Here is a 19294-nt window from a genome sequence, read left to right on the forward strand (position 1 = left end):
AACCATGTTATGTAAATGTGGCCATTATACTAATATAAACCCAAATAGATCAGTTTCAAATAATTTGTATAGTCCCCCCCCCCCCCCCACACACACACAAAAAATACTGTTCCAAAGTAGCATTAAAGCGAATTTTGGTTTACAACACTCACTGAGCATACTAAAGGCGGTAATGGTGAGGAGAAACAAGTACAAACTATTCTAGAAAGTACTATGTTACAAAGAAGTAAAGATGAACAACAAAATATACATTTTCAAAATTCTCAAACATTTTACAAAAGCTCACAAAGTATTTCACGTTTAAATTATTAACCAATAAATATACAGTTTCAAATGAATACATCTGGACACATTCTGTATGTGAACATGCCCATAGTTATGAATAGTTGTGTTTTTACTTTTAAGACACTTTCAAATATCTACTGAAAATAACCTTGAAACTAATTGGTGAGCAGTCATTGGGAAAGAAAAGTTAGCATAATTTTTTTGCAGATCCCATTTTGTTTCATTTGTTACATTTCCAACAATTAATTTTTTTCCTCTCTGTTCAGGTGGAATTAGATGAACGTATCATTAAGACAGATGATGGTTTGTTGTTCCGGCGTGTGTTACGTCAGGACGAAGGCATCTACGTGTGTCGATCTCGGGAACACGGATTTTCGCAAACACTCTCCCGCTTCTGGTTGGACGTCTTACACGCCGACGCCCTTTCGGACCTCCTGTCACGTGACAGCAAATATAAAGTGTGGTCACCGTGCCCCGCCAGCACAGCCCCTGCCAACCGTGGCCCGGCCAGGGCGTGGTTCAAAGACGTCTTGCAGCTGATTGGTCCTTCAAATTTGCCGCAGGTGGAGCAGTACTGCGAACGCGTTTGGTGTAATGAGAAGCTAAGACGCAAACACAAAAGCATGATGGACAAATATCGGCAAGCGCAGGACTCCGCACGGAAATCCCGAATCCAAAAGAGCACGGGAGAATCCCGAATCCGCTCTCCACGGGACCTCAAAACACTAGAGTAAAATACAGACCCACGTGAAGCAAAATGGACTTCCAATGGAAAAGTAGACTGGATTTTTAGATGCCCTTATACACACACATAAACACTTGCTTTTGGTGATGTAAAATAATGTAGGTTTTATGTCTAGAAGTCCAAGCTCTCTCCATGTTAATTAGGACATTCTTGAGCGCCCTCTCCAAGATAATTAGGACATTCTTGAGCGCCCTCTCCAAATATTCGTGTGACCAGGACAGCCGGCTCTCATCACTTCACAGTAGACCGCGGCTAATGTTATATATCTCACTTAAGAACTTAGCAGCTGCAAAACCTTTTTACTGGAACAAATGAGGGTAGACAGGATGGGACTAGTAGACTGGAGCGCTGCCACTGCTTTAACAGGTGCATAAAAACATATATTCATTTAAGATTCGTCTGGCTGTGATACAACTGGGCATAATGCTTCGAGACTTTTCCTCAACTGAGAGCTATGGCAGTGCTCAACAAAACTCAGCTTGCCAGTACATTAAGCTGTTGACGACCGTTGAGACTTCAACAGAACTGATTTTGTTCTTAATCAGCTTGAAACACCACACGCGATCATGAGCTTTGTACAGGGTCAGTTTCCTTTTCATTCTCTGCAATGTAAAGTTTTGGTAACACTTTATAGTAAGGTCTAATTCTTAAGTTAATGCATTAGCTAGTATGAAATATCAGTGAACAATAATTTTACAGCATTGTGTGTTTTTTTGTAATATATATACTGACTTTTTTGACATTGTATAAATGAACATTAATTTATTATGAATGAACATGAATTAATGGTATATTTATAAATGAACATTAACCTAGATTCATAAATGCTGTAAATACTGTTCGTTGTTAGTTCATGATACTTAATGCATTTAATGCTATTACGCAGCTCACTGGAATACTCGACTCTAATTGGTCAATCATGGCATTCAGTGGTCTGATTTTTTAAAATATCTGTTGTTATGCATGGCAATGCTGTAACTGAAACTGGTGTTATGTATCACACCGCAGACTCGCTCTTTTTTTGTTTTTCAAATTGTGCCCAAATGCCCAACTAGACACTGTGTACTTATAACTATGTATTACTCTACACACTACTCAAGGTGCGTCCCAATTCACAGCTCTAATTGTGTACTGGAGGGGGAGAGGCTAACAGAGGCTAACAGATAAAATTCATACACAAGACGGTTGAGTACATAGTGCACAGTGTAAACGCATAGTGTATAGTACGCATTTTGTCACACGACTATAGAAACACGGCTGGTGTTATCTTGCGTGCGAGTTATCAATTGTATTGAAAATGAGCTCTGTGTACTTTAGTATTAATATTACTGCAAGACCATTGCCGTGTTCGTCTTTTTTCTATGCCGATTTTGTACAGTATGTTGTCGTGGACTTTTTTTATTTTAGCCGCAGTTAAAGATGCTATTCTGGTAAGACTATAATTTAAACTCAATATGTCATGTGCACATATTTATTAGGTGAATAACCATGTATTTTAATGACCACCTAACTGTACATTTTTCATGAATTGAACCTTATTATAAAGTATTACAATGTTTTAATCATATATAATTTAACTGATGCAATACTAGACAGCTGATTTGATGTTTTACCATTCATTGATGCAAAAGCTCTTCAGCGGCTAAAGTAACCTTGATGCGAACATCTGTGTCCTTTCTCGCTGTTCACATTCTCTAGTTTACTTACTTTGTACATCTATACGAAACACTCCTGCATCACTTGAACCATTTATTTATTTATAGTAAGAAAGGTCTGGGGGGAAAAATGAATGCTTTCTCTAAAACATTGCTGTCTGCTGTTTGGCTTGCAAACTTTCTCCAATGTTTTTTAGAACTTCAGGAGAAAAATCATCAAACCGCTGGAACAAATCAAGCAAAAGAAACAAGCTCACTTAATATGATTTTATCTGTTCATTGCCCTGACAGGACTGACTGCATAGACTAGTTGCACTGAAACTGCTTTTTGTGAATGGGTACAGCAGAACTGCTCTGATCCTTCATTTGCCATCAGCTTTTTAATGTAAATACGACATTAAAACAATAATCTGACTGGAGTGCTGTACTTTTAATAACATGAACAGCATCTTTTTCACTCTTTTTAAACATTGATTGTACTGATTTTAGTTCATTTTCTCTGTATATAAAACACAGCACAAATGCAGTGTTTTAACCAGTGTGTCTGATATATTTATGTGTTATTTAAAAGTGATTCTTGCATGCAGAAAACTCCGACCTCTGTTTGGTTCAGTGATACATAAATAAAATCATTTCACAGAGAGTTTTATGGGTTTGTGCTTCACACCGGGTCAGCTCAGAGCGACCCCCTCTTAGCGGGACCCAGGGGTTGGGTGTGACCCTTCCGCATTACAGATGTTCCTTTTACGATCTCCATCGTGTGCTGGTTTATCATGCTGAAAAGGTCTTTTTCTCCCGAGATTGTCTTTGTCAGTGATCAATTTAAAAATGACTCCATTCAAGTGAGGTCATATGTTGGTGTCATTAGTCATTATGAGGCTCGACATTAAGAACAAGCGGCTGTGCTGGGATATATCGCTGCTGGAGAACAGACCACAGTAAAAGAGCTATAAAAATCAGTGAAGACGTTCATAAACCAGACCCAGCCAGAACCGAAACACCAGCTAAACGAGGCCCAAATGTGCGTTTATATGTGATGTAGTTAGCAGGTTGATGCGGTTACATTGTATAACTGTCAAACTGTGCCATGGTTTCACTCTCAGTGTTAAAAAGTTAATTGCAAAGTCATATATCTCTGTTTTTATTTCTACTTGTTTTTAGAACCCAGACCTGAAGAGTAAACTTTATCCCATAACTCGCCTCACCTTTGGTGCAAGAGACTATTTACCCAGAATTACTCAGACCTTTCAAGGGGGCCTCAAGATGACTTTAAACAATAAAAAAATAAAATAAAATAAAAAAGCATTAAAATGAGCTAAAACAACAAGTGTGATTTCTAAGTCTTGAAAAGTCATGTCAATTAATACACATTTAAAAGGCTATGTTTGGGCATTTATATATATATATAAAAAAAAATCGTGTACACGACAACAGTGTTTTTATGGGGGCTTGAAAATATAAACTTTTGAAACCTGGTTTCATCAATCTTGTTTTATTTGTCTTTGTGTGAAAGTTCACAGAAAGAATCCGAGTTTGATCTTAAACCATAGTAGCATAACTATTTGGCTATTGTTCATATTCGGGGTTAGTAACTTTCATCAAAGCCCTAAACCTAAGTAAGCTATTTGTACCAAACTTTGGCACATATCTTGCACTTTACAGATAATAATGATACCTTAAATCGAAGTTGCAGATTTTACAAAGCAGCGTAAGACAACTTGGTTGCTTACTGGAAGAAACAAGGCCACTAAAAAAAACTACAGTATAGACACACTTTAGAAACATACTGTACTTGGGAATGTTGTAGGACTAACTCCAACTCTGTAGCAGGTTTTGCGAGCAAGCACCACTCAAAACTCAATTTTTTATAAAATGTATTTTCCTTTTTTTTTTACTACAAAAACCTTTTTAATTTAGTCACCTCCTCCCAAGTCTGCCTGACTGTACCCTGTTCCACCACAACCTCACATTTATCTGAAGTGCTCTAACTCAAGCTTAGCCATTGCTCACTCACAATCACTGCTTCATTAGCAGTGCTACAGGTAGTTTAGCGCAGGTTAAGGGCCACATATTCATTCTCTCTCTTTTTCTGTCCGGTTTCCCACATCCCTTGTAATTAGATCCACAAATAATATTTTCTAAAGCATTATTAACTCTTAATTAACTGATTTTCATTGTTTGGGCAGGTTGTGTTTTTCTACGCCACTTGTAGGCCTACAAACTCATCTTTCTCCACTCATCTTGTATCTTCTCTTCCGATGTCATGGTTTGTTTTTTCAGCCTCTGACACTCTCTCTCGCTCGGTCTGTTCTGACGTATGTGAGACAGAGCGAAAGACGGAAAAGAAAATATGAGTGCAAGAATCTATAGTAGTGAGACAGTCTGTCGACACTGAGGCCATGCTTTCTTAAATCAACACCTTTAATGAGAGCCTGAGAGGTTAAGGAGTATAATGAAGGGTTAATTAGGCCTAATTAGCATCATTAATCATTACAGCTGTCAAAGACACTGAAAATGAGAGACATTACTACCAATTAGCAGACAGAACGGAAAATGTGTGGCAAGTTGTTGCGTTTTATGTTGTGCATGTTTTGCCTATTTTTTGCAATTAAAAAAGAAGGAAAAAAGTTTCTTATCTTATTGCTGTTTCAAAGACTCATTTTATGTTTCATAAATATTTATGTTTCGTAATTTTTTTTGTACAGAAACTGAATTTAAAAAAACCTCCTATGGAGTTAAAGTGTGACAAATAGCGTGAAACAGCGTGCACAGCAGCGCACTCGAGCGGTGAGATTGCGCTAATGCACACAAAAAGTTTTGTCGCAATTTTCGTTCTGTCTCTTACCTCACACTCGCTCTATCAAAAATAAAACAGAGTTATTTTGAATTAACTGTATGTTTTATTGTGTTAATCATTTACAGTCTGATGCAACAATCCACAGAGAAAATACCCAGGGAGTAATACAGTGTTCATGTCAACTTTGGCCTTTGACTTGTCCACAAAATGAAACTCACACTTTTCCCCAATGTACAGAAATTCTAATATTTAACAGCACAAACACACAGAGCCTCTCTCACATTGACACAGACACACACACACACTCTCTCTCTCAATCTCTCTCTCTCTCAAAAGCTGAGAAGCGTCACAAAGCAGAAAGAGAACCGGATTAGTTGGAAATGCTGTTTGGATAGTCTTTTAAATTACCCAGAATGTGATTTTAGAGTGTGTCATGTTAGGTCTTTATGTATTCAAAAGAAGGGAAAGAATTTCAAAATATACACACAAAGATGTTCTCATATTCTCCTCACACATAGGTCAGTTTTTTCACAAACCACAACAACACATTAGCTTATCGATCCATAAATATACGATGAACATAACGTTACCAGATAATCTCGCAGAACAGTTTTAAAACATGGTCTTTTTTTCATTGTAAAACAAACAAAAACTCTCAAGACGTTTAAAGTCATGCAAAAATTACCGTTAAGTAGCTATAACTTTTAGACAACTGATATAAATACTACCACATGTTAACCCACCAGTTCTACTCAAAACATTCTTACATCCGTTTACAAATGAATCGGATTCGTAATCGATTAATTTAATGTCGAGTTTCTCTCATCCGACACAGCAGAAACCACAAACACCAGAAGAGGGCGCCATAACAACACAGTGCGAGGCCATCGGGTCTTACTCCTGCGCGAGCACCACTCATTTACCTTGTAAAAGTAGCGACTATACTTAATTCTATTTTTTCCCCCTGGACGCTCCATGGTAAATTTGAAGAATTTGTCTTTTGGAATCTGTATGATTCGCTCCCACATCGCTGTTTGCAATGCATTAAAAAAAGAAATTTGGCATCAAGCGTCTGTAAACATGCATTTACTGAGTAATTCAACACTCCTTTTCCCAAGAGACAGAAAGAGTTAATAAAAAAAAATGGACAATTGACTAGACTCTTAAATGTGTTATTTTAAATATTCATCTGAATTGTCAGAGTCAGACCTAAGAACATTTTTCTTGGGCACTTTTTTCTTGTTTCTTGTCTTGAGAGATGGCCTTGGATCCGTGTTTTCTCATTTAACCCATTATGTACTAGCATACATAAGACATGAGCTGTGCGGTTACAGAATATTGATGCTCATTTAAACAGTGATTATGGTAGAGCTGTATAAAAAACGGGAAAATCTCACTCTCAAAATCTTACACCGACACATTCAAATATACATAACTATTCTGCCTTATTCGGTTTCAACAGGTTAGTTCAGAGATTAGACCTACAAGTATCTAAAAAGGTTTCTCTGTAGATTTCCTTACCTGGTCCCAGACCACATTACCCATAATGCCCCTGTACATTAATGCTGTGTCCATCTCAGTCTCATACAACACATATTCAGAACACCTGACGCATAACTTAGTATCTCAAAATAGTAATTCACCTTTGTTACTTTGTAGACGTGCCAGAATTGTAAATTTCGCTGACCGCTTTCAAGTTATAGAATTACAGTCAAATGAAAAAACATTTACTTTAGCACTTACACTCATAGTAGCTACAGCCTTACCAGATCACAAATGTACAGTTTTTTCTCCTTTTTTGTCTTTTGTTTGCTTGAAATGTTGTGTTTTAAGTCTTCAAGCAGTGAAAGAAGAAGAAGAGTGATGATGTTCATCTGGTGCTGGTGAGTCAGGGCCAAAGTGAGAGGATAATCTAATCTACAGAACACATGTAGCACAAACACCCAGATGAAAACATAGAAGAGTATACATGATTTACTCAATGCGTGTCCACAAGAGCCTGTGTTTACTGATTTACGCAGCACATGCATGTCTTTGCGTCTCGAAGATTTTCCGGTTACAACTCGAAGGGATTTTTTGGACTTCAGGACCTTGAGTTTGTGTTAGTATTTTAGATGAACTGGATGGAGTGTTGGTTTCTGGATAGCCATCAGGAGTTGTAAGGTTTGGAGTAAAAGATGCTGACGGGAGCGGGATTGGGGTCGTGGGGGCACTAGATTGAGTCTTCAGACTGGAGATGAGGCCAATAGAGTATATAGAGACTAATAACAGGCAGTGGAGTGTCGTCACAGGGGTAATAAAAAGCTGAACAGGCAATAAGCAGTCAATGAATGAGATGCTGTGTGAGAATCTGTCCACCTCCAGTGGTTATTTTGCTCTTCCTTTCTGTCTCTCAGTCTCTCTTTCAACTCGGCCTCTCGTCCCTCGCTACTCTCCCGCGCTCCGCGGCGCTCTGGGTGCGGGTCTCCCGTCATGCGTTCTGCGATTTCGTCCTTTCCTCACTTCCTTCAGGTGCTTCCACTTTTTAGAGTGCAGCGGATCGTGAGCCGGCGCCTCATTGGCAGGACCTGGCGCGGCCTTCCCTGATAGGCTGTGCTTGCGTGACCAAACTTGCTCACAGATCTGGTCGACTGTGTTTAGGTTTGGGTGATCCACCAACTGCATGAAGTCCCTGTACCACAGCTTTTGATTGGTTGGCTGCCCGTGATTGGTGTGTGCAGGGCTGCGAGGGTTAAGAGCGGAGGGGGCGGGGCCAGCCAACGGCAAAATCTCCAGCGTGATCGCAAGGAGGGTCTGGGTGAATCCATGTTCCATCGCGTGGCACTGATACACGCCGCCATCTCTACGCACGGCTCGTCTCACCAACAGGCCTCGCTCGGTCTGCAAAACACGGTCATCTAGACGAACCTGTGAACACACACACACACACACACACACACACACACACACACACACACACACACACACACACACACACACACACACACACACACACACACACACACACACACACACACACACACACACACACACACACACAATGAATGCATCAAGCATCAGTAGTGATTACACTGATAGGCGAGAGAGAATGAAAGTCATTAATTTAAACAAAGACACACATTTATCATCTCTTATCAATGCTGTCTGCATCCGTCTTTCTCTATAATAACCTCTATAATCTCTTTCTCTATAATAACCTGACGTATCTACCCCAGCCTGCCTCTCTCTGCTCTCTCTCACCTCCTCCCGTGGGTTTTCCGGATGCTTCTGATAGGTCCATGTAATCTGGGCCTGTAGTGATTTTGGGATACATTCCAGGAAGGAGCTGCTTCCATCCACAGCGTACAGCCTCTTCTCCAGGACACGCTGCTTCTGATGGTCTGCAGGACACACACGCAAAACACTGTTATACTTGCATTGTCACTTCTCAGCCATGGTCATTCTAGTTACTCATATTAGAAATCATTTAAAATAATTTTGCTTTCGATTTTACACTGTATATCAAGAAGCGACACACACAACACAGTAACAAATTGTGTATCATACAAAAATGTTACCAAAAAGTAAACAAAAATGTCCATAAAACCAAACACTGAAATATATGAACTGCACAGGCTCAACAATGTGTAAAAAAGTAATGCACTGATATTAAAATTCTGGTCAACAGCAATAACACAATCATTATTTAAATGTTATAGCAGATAACTGATAGATAGGCAATATAAAAATTCTATGCAACTATTCTATACAATTTAAAATTAAAAAATTAAATAGTAAAAATTTAAATCAGTAGATGTACATTATGAAAATGGATAATAATTTAGAGATTACGGATACTTTTAACATTTTTTATGTTAAAGCTGAATTTTCAGCATCATTACTCCTGTCTTTAGTGTCACATGATCCTTCAGAAATAATTCTAATATGCTGATTTACTGCTCAAGAAACATTTCTAATTATTAACAATGTTGAAAACAGTTGTGCTGATTAATATTTGTGTAGAAACCACAGGATTTTTTTTCAGGATTCCTTCATGAATAGAAAGTTGAAAAGAACTGCATATATTTGAAATAGAAATCTTTTGTAACAAAATAAAAGTCTTTCTTGCTGAATAAAAATATTAATTTCGTTTTTAAAACTCTTACTGACCCCAAACTTTTGGCCAGTATTTGCTCAGTATTTTATCTCTGATACATGTGAGCAGACTTGTGACCCACCAGTTGAGAACCATTGCTTTAATTCACAATGTGAATGAATAACAGTAGTGAGAACAGAGAAATGACTCCTCCTAGAGGCTGACAGAGGTACTGTAGTATTACCTCCTGAGCAGAGGGCATTGGGATCCCCATTCCTCACATCCTGACGCCGGAACCTTCTACACACATCAATACACACAAAAATATATATATAAAAAACCTTAACAAAAAAAATACTTCACAGGTTTGACTGTCTCTAAATGTATCTATTTTTCTATTTGAATTAGATGGTCTAAAATTCAAAACAACAGGTTTGAATAAAGCCATTAATGAAGGTTTTACCGTTTTGTGTTCGGCAGGTAGCGTGTGCAGGTGTGTCCGTCCCAGGCACAGTATGGATCTCGAGCGAGGCAGCACTCGGCACAGGCTTTACCGTACATACTGCAGCGGTGCAGAGGAACCTGGACAACACCTGTATCTGAGCCAATGTACAGCTGTTGCTGTAGAAAGAGGGAGAACATCATCACATGATTTACTAATATACTGCTTTCATGTGATTCTTTAATACTCCTGTTTAAAAATAGCTGATATTTTATAAAAACCAAGACTCATTCTCACCCGTTTAGAGGAAATCTGCATACTGGTAATAGATGAAGAATCCTGCAACAAGAAGGCAGTACAAGAGTCTGTAGGTAACACTTTACAATAAAGCCCCGTCATTAACTACGTAACAATAAGCAATACATTTGTTATAGTATTTATTCATCTTTGTTAATGTTAGATAATACAAATACAACTATTCATGTCTAAACAAAGACAACTTTGATTTTAATAATTAACTGAGATTAATAAATGCTTTTTGTTAGTTCATGTTAACTATTGTAGCTAACTAATGTTAACAAATAGAACCTTAACCAGAAAAGAAAGCTTTAATAATTTTTACAATGAACCTTTATTTAAACAATAATTTTTATTTATTTTTTCCATATGAGGACATCAATAAATAGATGTTTTGACTGCTTTAGCTCACTAACAGTCACAAAATTCCCACATTGCTTCTCTCACCTTAAAGACCTGAAGCTCCTCCAGCAGAAGATCTGTGTTACTCCAGCTTCCCTTGGGCACAGAGATCACCTTCAGCACAGAGCCGACATCTGCAGAGAAACACAGAGGGGCTTTAACCAGGGCCGTAACCAGTAAAGACAGTTTAGTCTAGACTCTAGATGCTTCTGTCAATATTCAGTCAGTATTCTACCTGTGCCGATGAACATTACATCGTAGTGTCCATCAGCTGCATTGACACGGTCTACGGTAATCTGAGTGAAGCTGTATGGTATTCCGGTACGCAGGAACACTGGCCGACCCCCCAGTGGAGTTACTGGATTAAACATTAACGGATGGTGCCTTGCAAACTGGATTACGTTATCAGGGAAACCTTTAGTTGACTCAAAACTGCCGAAGGTCTTACTGGGACACTGAGGAAGAGAGAGAGAGAAAGAGATATCTGTAGAATCCGGAAGCAAAACCCATTCACATGATATCAACAGTCTACACACGTCAGCAAGTCTAAAACTATATCCAGTTATTGACAAATCTAAATCTATATTTACTTTTCTAACATTCACACTACACTACACTTACCCTACTGTTCAAAGTTAGAGGTCAATAAGATTTTTATTAATTATTTTATTCAGTAAGAATGCATTAAATTAATCAGATGTGACAGCAAAGACTTGCATAGTTAAAAATATATATATTTCAAATAAATGATGTTTTTATTTATTTATTTACTTTCTATTCATCAAAGAATCATGAAAAAGCAAATGTAACACTGAAGACTGCAGTAATGGCTGCTGAAAATTCAGCTTTGCTATCACAGGAATGCATTATATTTTAAAATATATTCAAATAGAAAACATTCATTTGAAATAGTAATATTATTCCACAGCATAACAGTTTTTAGTGTATTTTAGATCAAATAAATGCAGCCTTGGAGAGCATAAGAGACTTCTTTCAAAACCATAAAAAAACGACAACCCCAAACTTATGAATGATAATGTATGATGTGAGGCGTATGAATCTGTTCTCACCATGCCTGGCCGTGGGTATGGCACTTTACCCTGGAAAGGAACCCACTGATAATTGGGTCCTTCTTTATGGGCAAAAGGCCCTAAAAATGCCCGCCGAATGTCATTCATGGTGTAGAGACACACTGCAGAACCTTGAAATACACTGCTATAAGACAAAAACACACACACACACAGACCGTTAACACGTTACAGTACAAGGAGATCAAAATAGTCACACAAATGCTGATTTCAGGTATTTGGGTTTACTTTTTCTCATTGAAATGACCAATACTTGAATAGATTGATGTCATATAGTGAATAAAAATACTTCCTATACAAATCCAATTACTTAAATCTTAAAGGCACAATTCAGCTAAAAAAGAAAATTCTGTTATCATGCCATTTTTGTATGACTTACGTTCTTAAAAAAATATATTTTAAAAAATATTAAAAAAAATCGAGTCATACAGGTATGGAATTACACGAAGGTTAGTAACCAATTTCAATACATTTAGCTTCTTCGGTGAGCTAACCCTTTAAACCACACCCTAAGATGAACTCTGACCTGGAGGTGGTAAAGACGGTGTAGATCAGCGGGTTCTTTCTATCACGGGTCTGCAGCAGAAACACATCCCCTAAAGGTCCAGACAAAGGTCAGCAGGCAATGAAATGCAATTGTCAGTTATATCAGCATAATTTAACCCTAGTGTCTGTGTGTGTTTTTGAGCGTTCTTACTAAGTTCATCAAAATGCGTTTCGGTGCCATCACTGCCTGGTACCGAACACACAAGACGAGCCTTTAGAAATGTCGTCCACTTGTTTACTAGACTGCGCTGTCCTCCCATATCATTCTGTAACCAAAAAAACATGCATGTTAATTTAAATCAAGATGATAAACAGCAGCCAATAGCCATTAGGCTTAGTGATAAATTAATGGCTCCTAACCCTGCAAAGCTGGCCAATCCGGGAATATGTAACCTTCCCGAATCCCTGAGCTTCTACAGCAGTTTCTCTGAAGAAGAAGAAGACTTTATCATCGTCAGGATTCTCACTCTCGGGAACACCAAATGCCGCTATAAACTTGGGCTCTGAAACACACAGCATCATCATAGGGCACATTGCCATTACACATAAACACATGGGTCAACAACAAATAAGAGTATGCAAGATAAATAACAGGAAAAATACAACTTTTTAAAATATCTAGTTTAAAATGCATACTCCATATGCATATCCTTTCTAATATATAAATAATAATAAAAATCCCAGCATATTGGTTAAACCACATGACTTTGATTCGGCTTTTAAATATTTATACTATTACAAAAAAAACCTGATAATAAAAAATGTTTTCTTTTAGGAATTTCATCTTTTTAAATGAGACTTTTTGGACTTTATGCCCTCGAAAAAAAATTCAGAATTCAGAAATTCAAAACATGCTTATCACAGAGGATGTCTATTTAAGTCACTGTACGTGTGGATTGCATTTTTTTTTATGTTTTTTAAAATAAATCATACACAAACGCACCATTGAGCCAGCGAGAATCGTGCTGTTCCGTTCGTATGGAAGGCCTTTGTCCCATGCTGCGAAAGATTGTAAAGTCCCGACCCATCAAATCAGTGGCAACGCCGGCATAAAGCTCATCACCTATATGATGAAGTAGATATGGTTACTGATTGGTCATGATGTAACAGTATCTTTTAGATGCGAGATAGAAAGATGAACAGTGGCAGCTAACCAATAAGAACAGATGCTGATGTGTGGCGTGGGTCATACGGACTCCTTCCTTTCCCATCTTCTACCAGAGAGGGGTCAATTCTAAACACATGATCCTATAGAGACAAAGCAAAAGATACTGTAGCTGTGCATTTGACCATAAGAAAGACAAACAGGGGCCATTTATCACACAAACTTATTCATATGCATCCAAACAAACACACACTTACCTCTATCTTCTGTCCCACCTCCACAAAAGCACAGGTGGGGTGGAATGCCCCAGTCCCACAGGCGTACAGGTGAGTCCGATTATAGTGGTGAAGCACTTTCACATAGTTTACACAGTCCGTCTGCAACACATTTTATGGAGGACATATTTTACATACTTTCACCAGTTCATCTGTGAGACTGCCACCATCTGGATTGACTATCAGTAGCACAGAGCCACAGGCAGACGAAAACATTTTCGGTTTATCTCTTAAGGGACCTCGTATGGGGCGGATCATAAATGAAACGTCATTGTATTACGTATATCCCTGACGACAGTCTGACATGAGCGCTGACCTTTTCTTGCTCGCTGTGATCCCGGATCTCTCTGTAATCTCTCACGCTCTCTCTTTCACACATAAAAACAAAGACACATCGACTGTTCAACTGACATACATGGACACATATAGTCTCTCTGTTTCTCTTTTCCTTTGTGAATGTGCTCGCTGGAGCATGCCACATTTCCCAGAGTGCCTGGAATCGCTACGACAACATTAGCGAGCGGGAACATCCGGATTCCAGGGTAGAGGGAGAGGATGCAGGGATGACGCATGGCCCGAAAGAGAGGAATGTGAAAGAGAAGAGACAACATGAGACAAGAAGGATGACATGAGACGTAAAAAGACGACATGGGACGAGGAGGAGATGAGAGAAGAGAAGATTGAGATGAGACAAAATGAAACAACAACAGAAGACCAAAGACGAGACCAGAGAAGATTTAAGTCAAGAAGATACAACTAGAGCTAAGATGACCAAAGACAAGAGAAAAGACTAGACGAGATAACCAGAGAAGAGGAGAGACAAGATGAGATGACCCGAGACGAGAAGAGAAAATACTGTATGAGAGGTGAAGACCAAAGTTGAGATGACTAGAAAAGAGTAGAAACAAGACAAGATGAAAAAGTAGATGTACTAGAAGACCAGAGGTACTAGACAAGAGACGTGAAAGACCAAAGATGAGGTGACTAGAGAAGATTCAAGAGAAACAAGAGTTTACAAGAGACGAGAAGATTTGAGAAGAAAATAGATGAGACGAGATGAGAAAAGAAGAGACGAGAAAAGACAGCAACTGACAATCAGAGGCACGATAACCACAGACAGCAAGAGAATAGATGAGATGACTAGAGAAAAGACAAGGTCAAAAGAAAAGAGAATTTATGTCAAGAGACGATTAGAGACAAGACGACCAAAGACAACAAGAGAACAGACTAGACAAGAATACCAATGAAAGGGACAAGATGAAAAAGAGAAGACACGAGACAAGATGAGACTAAACGAGAAGAGAAGACCAAAGATAAGACGACTAGAGAAGATGATTCAAGAAAAGAAAATACAACAAGGGTTAACCAAAGAAAATATGTCCAGAGAAACCAGGAGAAGAGACAAGATGAGACAAAAAGAGACGAGAAGAGAGAGCGGAGAGGAAGAGAAGAGACTAGATGAAAGGAGAAGACCGGAGAGGAGAGGAGAGGAGAGGAGAGGAGAGGAGAGGAGAGGAGAGGAGAGGAGAGGAGAGGAGAGGAGAGGGGAGGAGAGGAGAGGAGAGGAGAGGAGAGGAGAGGAGAGGAGAGGAGAGGAGAGGAGAGGAGAGGAGAGGAGAGGAGAGGAGAGGAGAGGAGAGGAGAGGAGAGGAGAGAGGAGAGAGGACTCTCCAGTTTCATATGTTCCTGCTGTTTGGACTGTAATTATGCCTCACTCCATCTTCTCTCTCTGACTAACAGTGGGCTTTCAGCAGCAGAATGAACCCTGAACTGAACATCTGTTCAAATGTGCTCAAGAAACACACACACACACACACACACACACACACACATAATAATTTCAGATATTAGGCACTTCTCCTTTAAGTTCCAGAGGACAATGTGACACTAACCCACTGTCCCATGAAGCAAATAAGTAAAAAAAAAAAACTTGATTGTGTATCTATAATAATCTATTTAAATAAATCTATTTATAATTTGCATTTCATCCACCATATTAGATTTTACTCATCACAATGCATTCTGGGATGCTAGAAAATGGCAAAAACAAGGTATCTTAGTAGGCAGCATAATCATACCAGCTTAAAAGGTATGTGTGTGTGTGTGTGTGTTTTGTGTGTAACCTCTCTGCTACCTCTACAGAAAGATGTGATTGACATATGCCCTCCTGCCATGCTTAAACCCTGCACACAAACTCACACATACAGAGCTTGTGGAGAACAAAGACCTCTCTTTGAGCTTAACGCACCCTGTGAAGAGTGTGTGTGTGTGTGTGTGTGTGTGTGTGTGTGTGTGTGTGTGTGTGTGTGTGTGTGTGTGTGTGTGCGCTGTACGGAGGGGGTAGCGGAATAGAATCATAGAAGACCAATTAAGTTGCTGACAAACTGTGTTTATACAGGAAGGGGTCTCTCCCTTTCTCTCTACCTCTTGTACACACACACACTGGTGCTTCTGTTTCGAGAGCTTTACAGCCCTCAATAAGGGAAGGACGTGTTAGGGGTGTGTGTGAGCATGTGTGTGTGCGTGCTGATGGGCTCTTTGAAGTGAGCCCACGAGACAAAGAAAAAAGACAGAAAAAAGAAAGAAAGACTGAGAGAGAGAAAGAGACAGAGTGCAGAACAAAAGAAAAAGAGCTTTAAAATGAACAATGTCTCTCAGGAGGAATAAACCGTATGTGTGTGTGAATTTCCTGCTGAGACGCGTGCGGTGAACTTTCAACTTTGACCTTATTAGCCTGATCACTGGATCCCTGTGTGATTGTCCACATGTGGTCATCTACTATCAACAATTTATAGATACAGCATAGTGAGTTTGTGAGACATTGTTAAAATTACAGTAAATGTAATAATAAAAGAAATTAATTCAAAAATAATTTGATTAAAATTTAAGTCATTATTCACAAATAATCTTCTTCTCTTTAAAGTAGTTGACTTTGACTAACTGCTGTGGGATCATTGAGTTGAACTTGAAAATCTAAGTAGTATGATTCATGTTGATCCTGTTGATCCGATTCACAAAATCAAGGCAAATGATTTGTTCACACATTAGACTGATTTGGTTCTCCAGTTCAACTCACTGACTCAGTGATTCAATTCAATTTCTCAAGAGAAAAGTTCATTTCAATTTCAGTCTCACTATATGAAGCTGCTGTTTGGCTTCAGAAGATGTTGGATGACAGAGACTGAAAAAAAGGTTGTGAGAGAGAAGTAGGACATAAAGAGATTGAAAGACAGAGACCCGAGATTAAGGGAACTGAGTAAATTGAAAGAAATATTGAGTGAGAAATCAGATTTAAGACTGAGACTGAACAAAAGAGAGATAGCATGAGAAAGTGAAAGGTCAGGGGGAGAGTTTTAGGGAAAATCTTAAGTCTTTATTCATGGAGGTCTGGTTCTGTCCCTGCCGTCCTGTACACACCTACATGTAATGAGGGTCAACTCACAGGTCAGCGCACTGAACAAAGTCTATGTGTGTGTGGCAGATCTCATTGTCAGCTGACCTCAGTCCCACCGTAGAATGAACCCCGACACACACACACACACATTTTGAAGTTACACAACCTTCCACGCCCTTTAAAATAAAGAGAACATTCAGACAGACACAGTGTCCAAAAACATCCCACACACATCCGCTTAACACACCAGATAAAACACACACAAGCTACAACATACATGAACTATGACCTTCTGACAAACATGCTCAACATGTTACAACATAAGTATCAAAGACATACTGAGAAAACCATAAAAGTACCATGGTAATAGAATTAGACAATAGTATGACAATACTATTTTGTTTTAGATTTTTTAATATGCCATGGAAAAATCGTGCATTTGTTATATACTCTATGAAAGTTTGAGGTCGGCAACATGTTATTCTCACCAATGTTGCAATTATTTGATCAATAACACAGTAAAAATGTACAATACACTTTTTTTTAAAGAGTTTAAATATATTTTTAAAATGTAATTTATTCCTGTGATGGCAAAGCTGAATTTTCAGCATAATTACTCCAGTCGTCAGTGTCACATGATCCTTCAGAAATCATTCTAATATGCTGATTTAGAGCTCAAGAAACATTTGTTATTATTATCAATGTTGAAAGCAGTTGTGCTGCTACATATATATTTGGTAAACTGTGGTACAGTTTTTTCTTTGATGAATAGAAAAGAACAGCATTTGTTTGAAATAGAAATCTTTTGTAACATTATAAATGTCTTTACTGCCACTTTTGATAAATTTAATGCATCCTTGCTGAATAACAATATTAATTTCTTGAAAAAAAAAATCTTGCCGACTTGTGACTCATTAACATTACAAATAAAAACATTACATTTTATCAGTAACACTTTATAATAAAATTAATAAAAAAAACTAACTAACACTAGCATTATTACAATATAAGATGCGTATCAGATAAGCAAATATTCATTAATATTTTGAGAACATTCAATATGATATAAATCTTCTTTGTGGGTCCCTTGAAGTATGTTCATGGACCCCACAGACCCCTGATAGAAAACTTTGGCTCTACATTGATGTCTGTAAATGATGGAGCCGTTTGTGTGATAGCAGTGCTAATTGCCTTGTGTGTGTTTGTGTGTAAACAGCTCATAGGAGAGATGGTACCGATAAGTGTGTGAACCAGATATGTAAATGACCACAAGATCTGATTATGGCAGACTCACATTGATATCTTTCCCGGCCCAGTTGCACTCTTCTCTCCAATCAACAGGCGCTGGCCAGTAGATCTGACAAAGAGAGAGTTCAGAGGTGAGGAAGAGTTTTGGCTTAAGGTTAGGATCATAGTTTGCAGGGTTAGACGTGTTTAGTGGCTTGAGGGACATTCTCTCTGAACCCCATCAGAGACGCAGTTAAAACACGTCCAGGGGCGATGCACACATGCACATACATCCGGACATATCCTCTCGTAACCACACCTGTGTGTGCTTGTGTGAGTCTAGAGCTATAGCACACAGTGACCGACAACTCTCACTAATCATTCCTTCTCTTTCCTTCCTAAAGAAATAAAAATCCATCATTCTGTCATCGGCACATTGGCCTGGACCACCATAAATCACCTGGTGTGACTTTAAAGGCTGATTAACTTTACACAAAATAAATGCTAAAGCTTCTTCACCGATTCTCAAGCACAAACACACACAACAATTTAATCACGTGTGGGCGGCACAAAATACAAGTGTAAACAGGCTTTTAAACATCCAATCACTTCATTTGTTAATATAAGTAGGGCCAAGTTATGGCCCTGGACTACTTCATTAAAATAAATGTATGACAGAGATATTAGAGAGAGCACAGGAGTGAAAAAAGCTGGCAGCAGATTCACAAAATATACCTAAGAACAATGTTTGTTGAACATCTGTAACACAAGTTTGTTGATCCTGGAACAACATTCCTGTCCGAAATCTAGTCCTAACCCTATCCCTATCCCTACCCCTAACCTAACCCTACCCATAACTTCTCCCTAAAATCAGAGGGGATGATGGGAGAATAACACTGCTATAGAAACACCTAAACATGGCTGTAAGCCTAAACTTGACGTAAACCGTAAACCTGTCCCT

The 19294-nt window shown here is 38.6% G+C and overlaps 2 protein-coding genes across 4 annotated transcripts in view; one reads left to right on the forward strand and one right to left on the reverse strand.

Moving 5' to 3' along the window:
- The window catches only part of sema3bl (sema domain, immunoglobulin domain (Ig), short basic domain, secreted, (semaphorin) 3bl), a 34272-nt gene extending 30944 nt beyond the window's left edge, over positions 1–3328 (forward strand). Inside the window, exon 15 of the mRNA XM_082188617.1 lies at positions 552–3328. Coding sequence (XP_082044743.1) covers positions 552–1019 — 468 coding nt within the window. The 3' untranslated portion in view covers positions 1020–3328. The remainder of the gene's footprint in view (positions 1–551) is intronic.
- Positions 3329–5562: 2234 nt separating this feature from the next.
- Positions 5563–19294, reverse strand: part of sema3b (sema domain, immunoglobulin domain (Ig), short basic domain, secreted, (semaphorin) 3B) — a 33331-nt gene continuing 19599 nt past the window's right edge. For all 3 annotated transcript variants that reach the window (XM_082188615.1, XM_082188614.1, XM_082188616.1), the window contains exons 4-18: positions 18401–18463; positions 13695–13814; positions 13487–13580; positions 13276–13395; positions 12693–12835; positions 12484–12598; positions 12313–12382; positions 11769–11913; positions 10934–11153; positions 10744–10832; positions 10297–10338; positions 10021–10178; positions 9802–9857; positions 8723–8862; positions 5563–8389 (exon numbers count right to left, since the gene is read on the reverse strand). In XM_082188615.1, coding sequence (XP_082044741.1) covers positions 7910–8389; positions 8723–8862; positions 9802–9857; positions 10021–10178; positions 10297–10338; positions 10744–10832; positions 10934–11153; positions 11769–11913; positions 12313–12382; positions 12484–12598; positions 12693–12835; positions 13276–13395; positions 13487–13580; positions 13695–13814; positions 18401–18463 — 2055 coding nt within the window. In that variant the 3' untranslated portion in view covers positions 5563–7909. The remainder of the gene's footprint in view (positions 8390–8722; positions 8863–9801; positions 9858–10020; positions 10179–10296; positions 10339–10743; positions 10833–10933; positions 11154–11768; positions 11914–12312; positions 12383–12483; positions 12599–12692; positions 12836–13275; positions 13396–13486; positions 13581–13694; positions 13815–18400; positions 18464–19294) is intronic.

The sequence above is a fragment of the Leuciscus leuciscus genome (genome assembly GCF_965113295.1).
Source record: "Leuciscus leuciscus genome assembly, chromosome: 13".
NCBI lineage: Eukaryota > Metazoa > Chordata > Actinopteri > Cypriniformes > Leuciscidae > Leuciscus > Leuciscus leuciscus.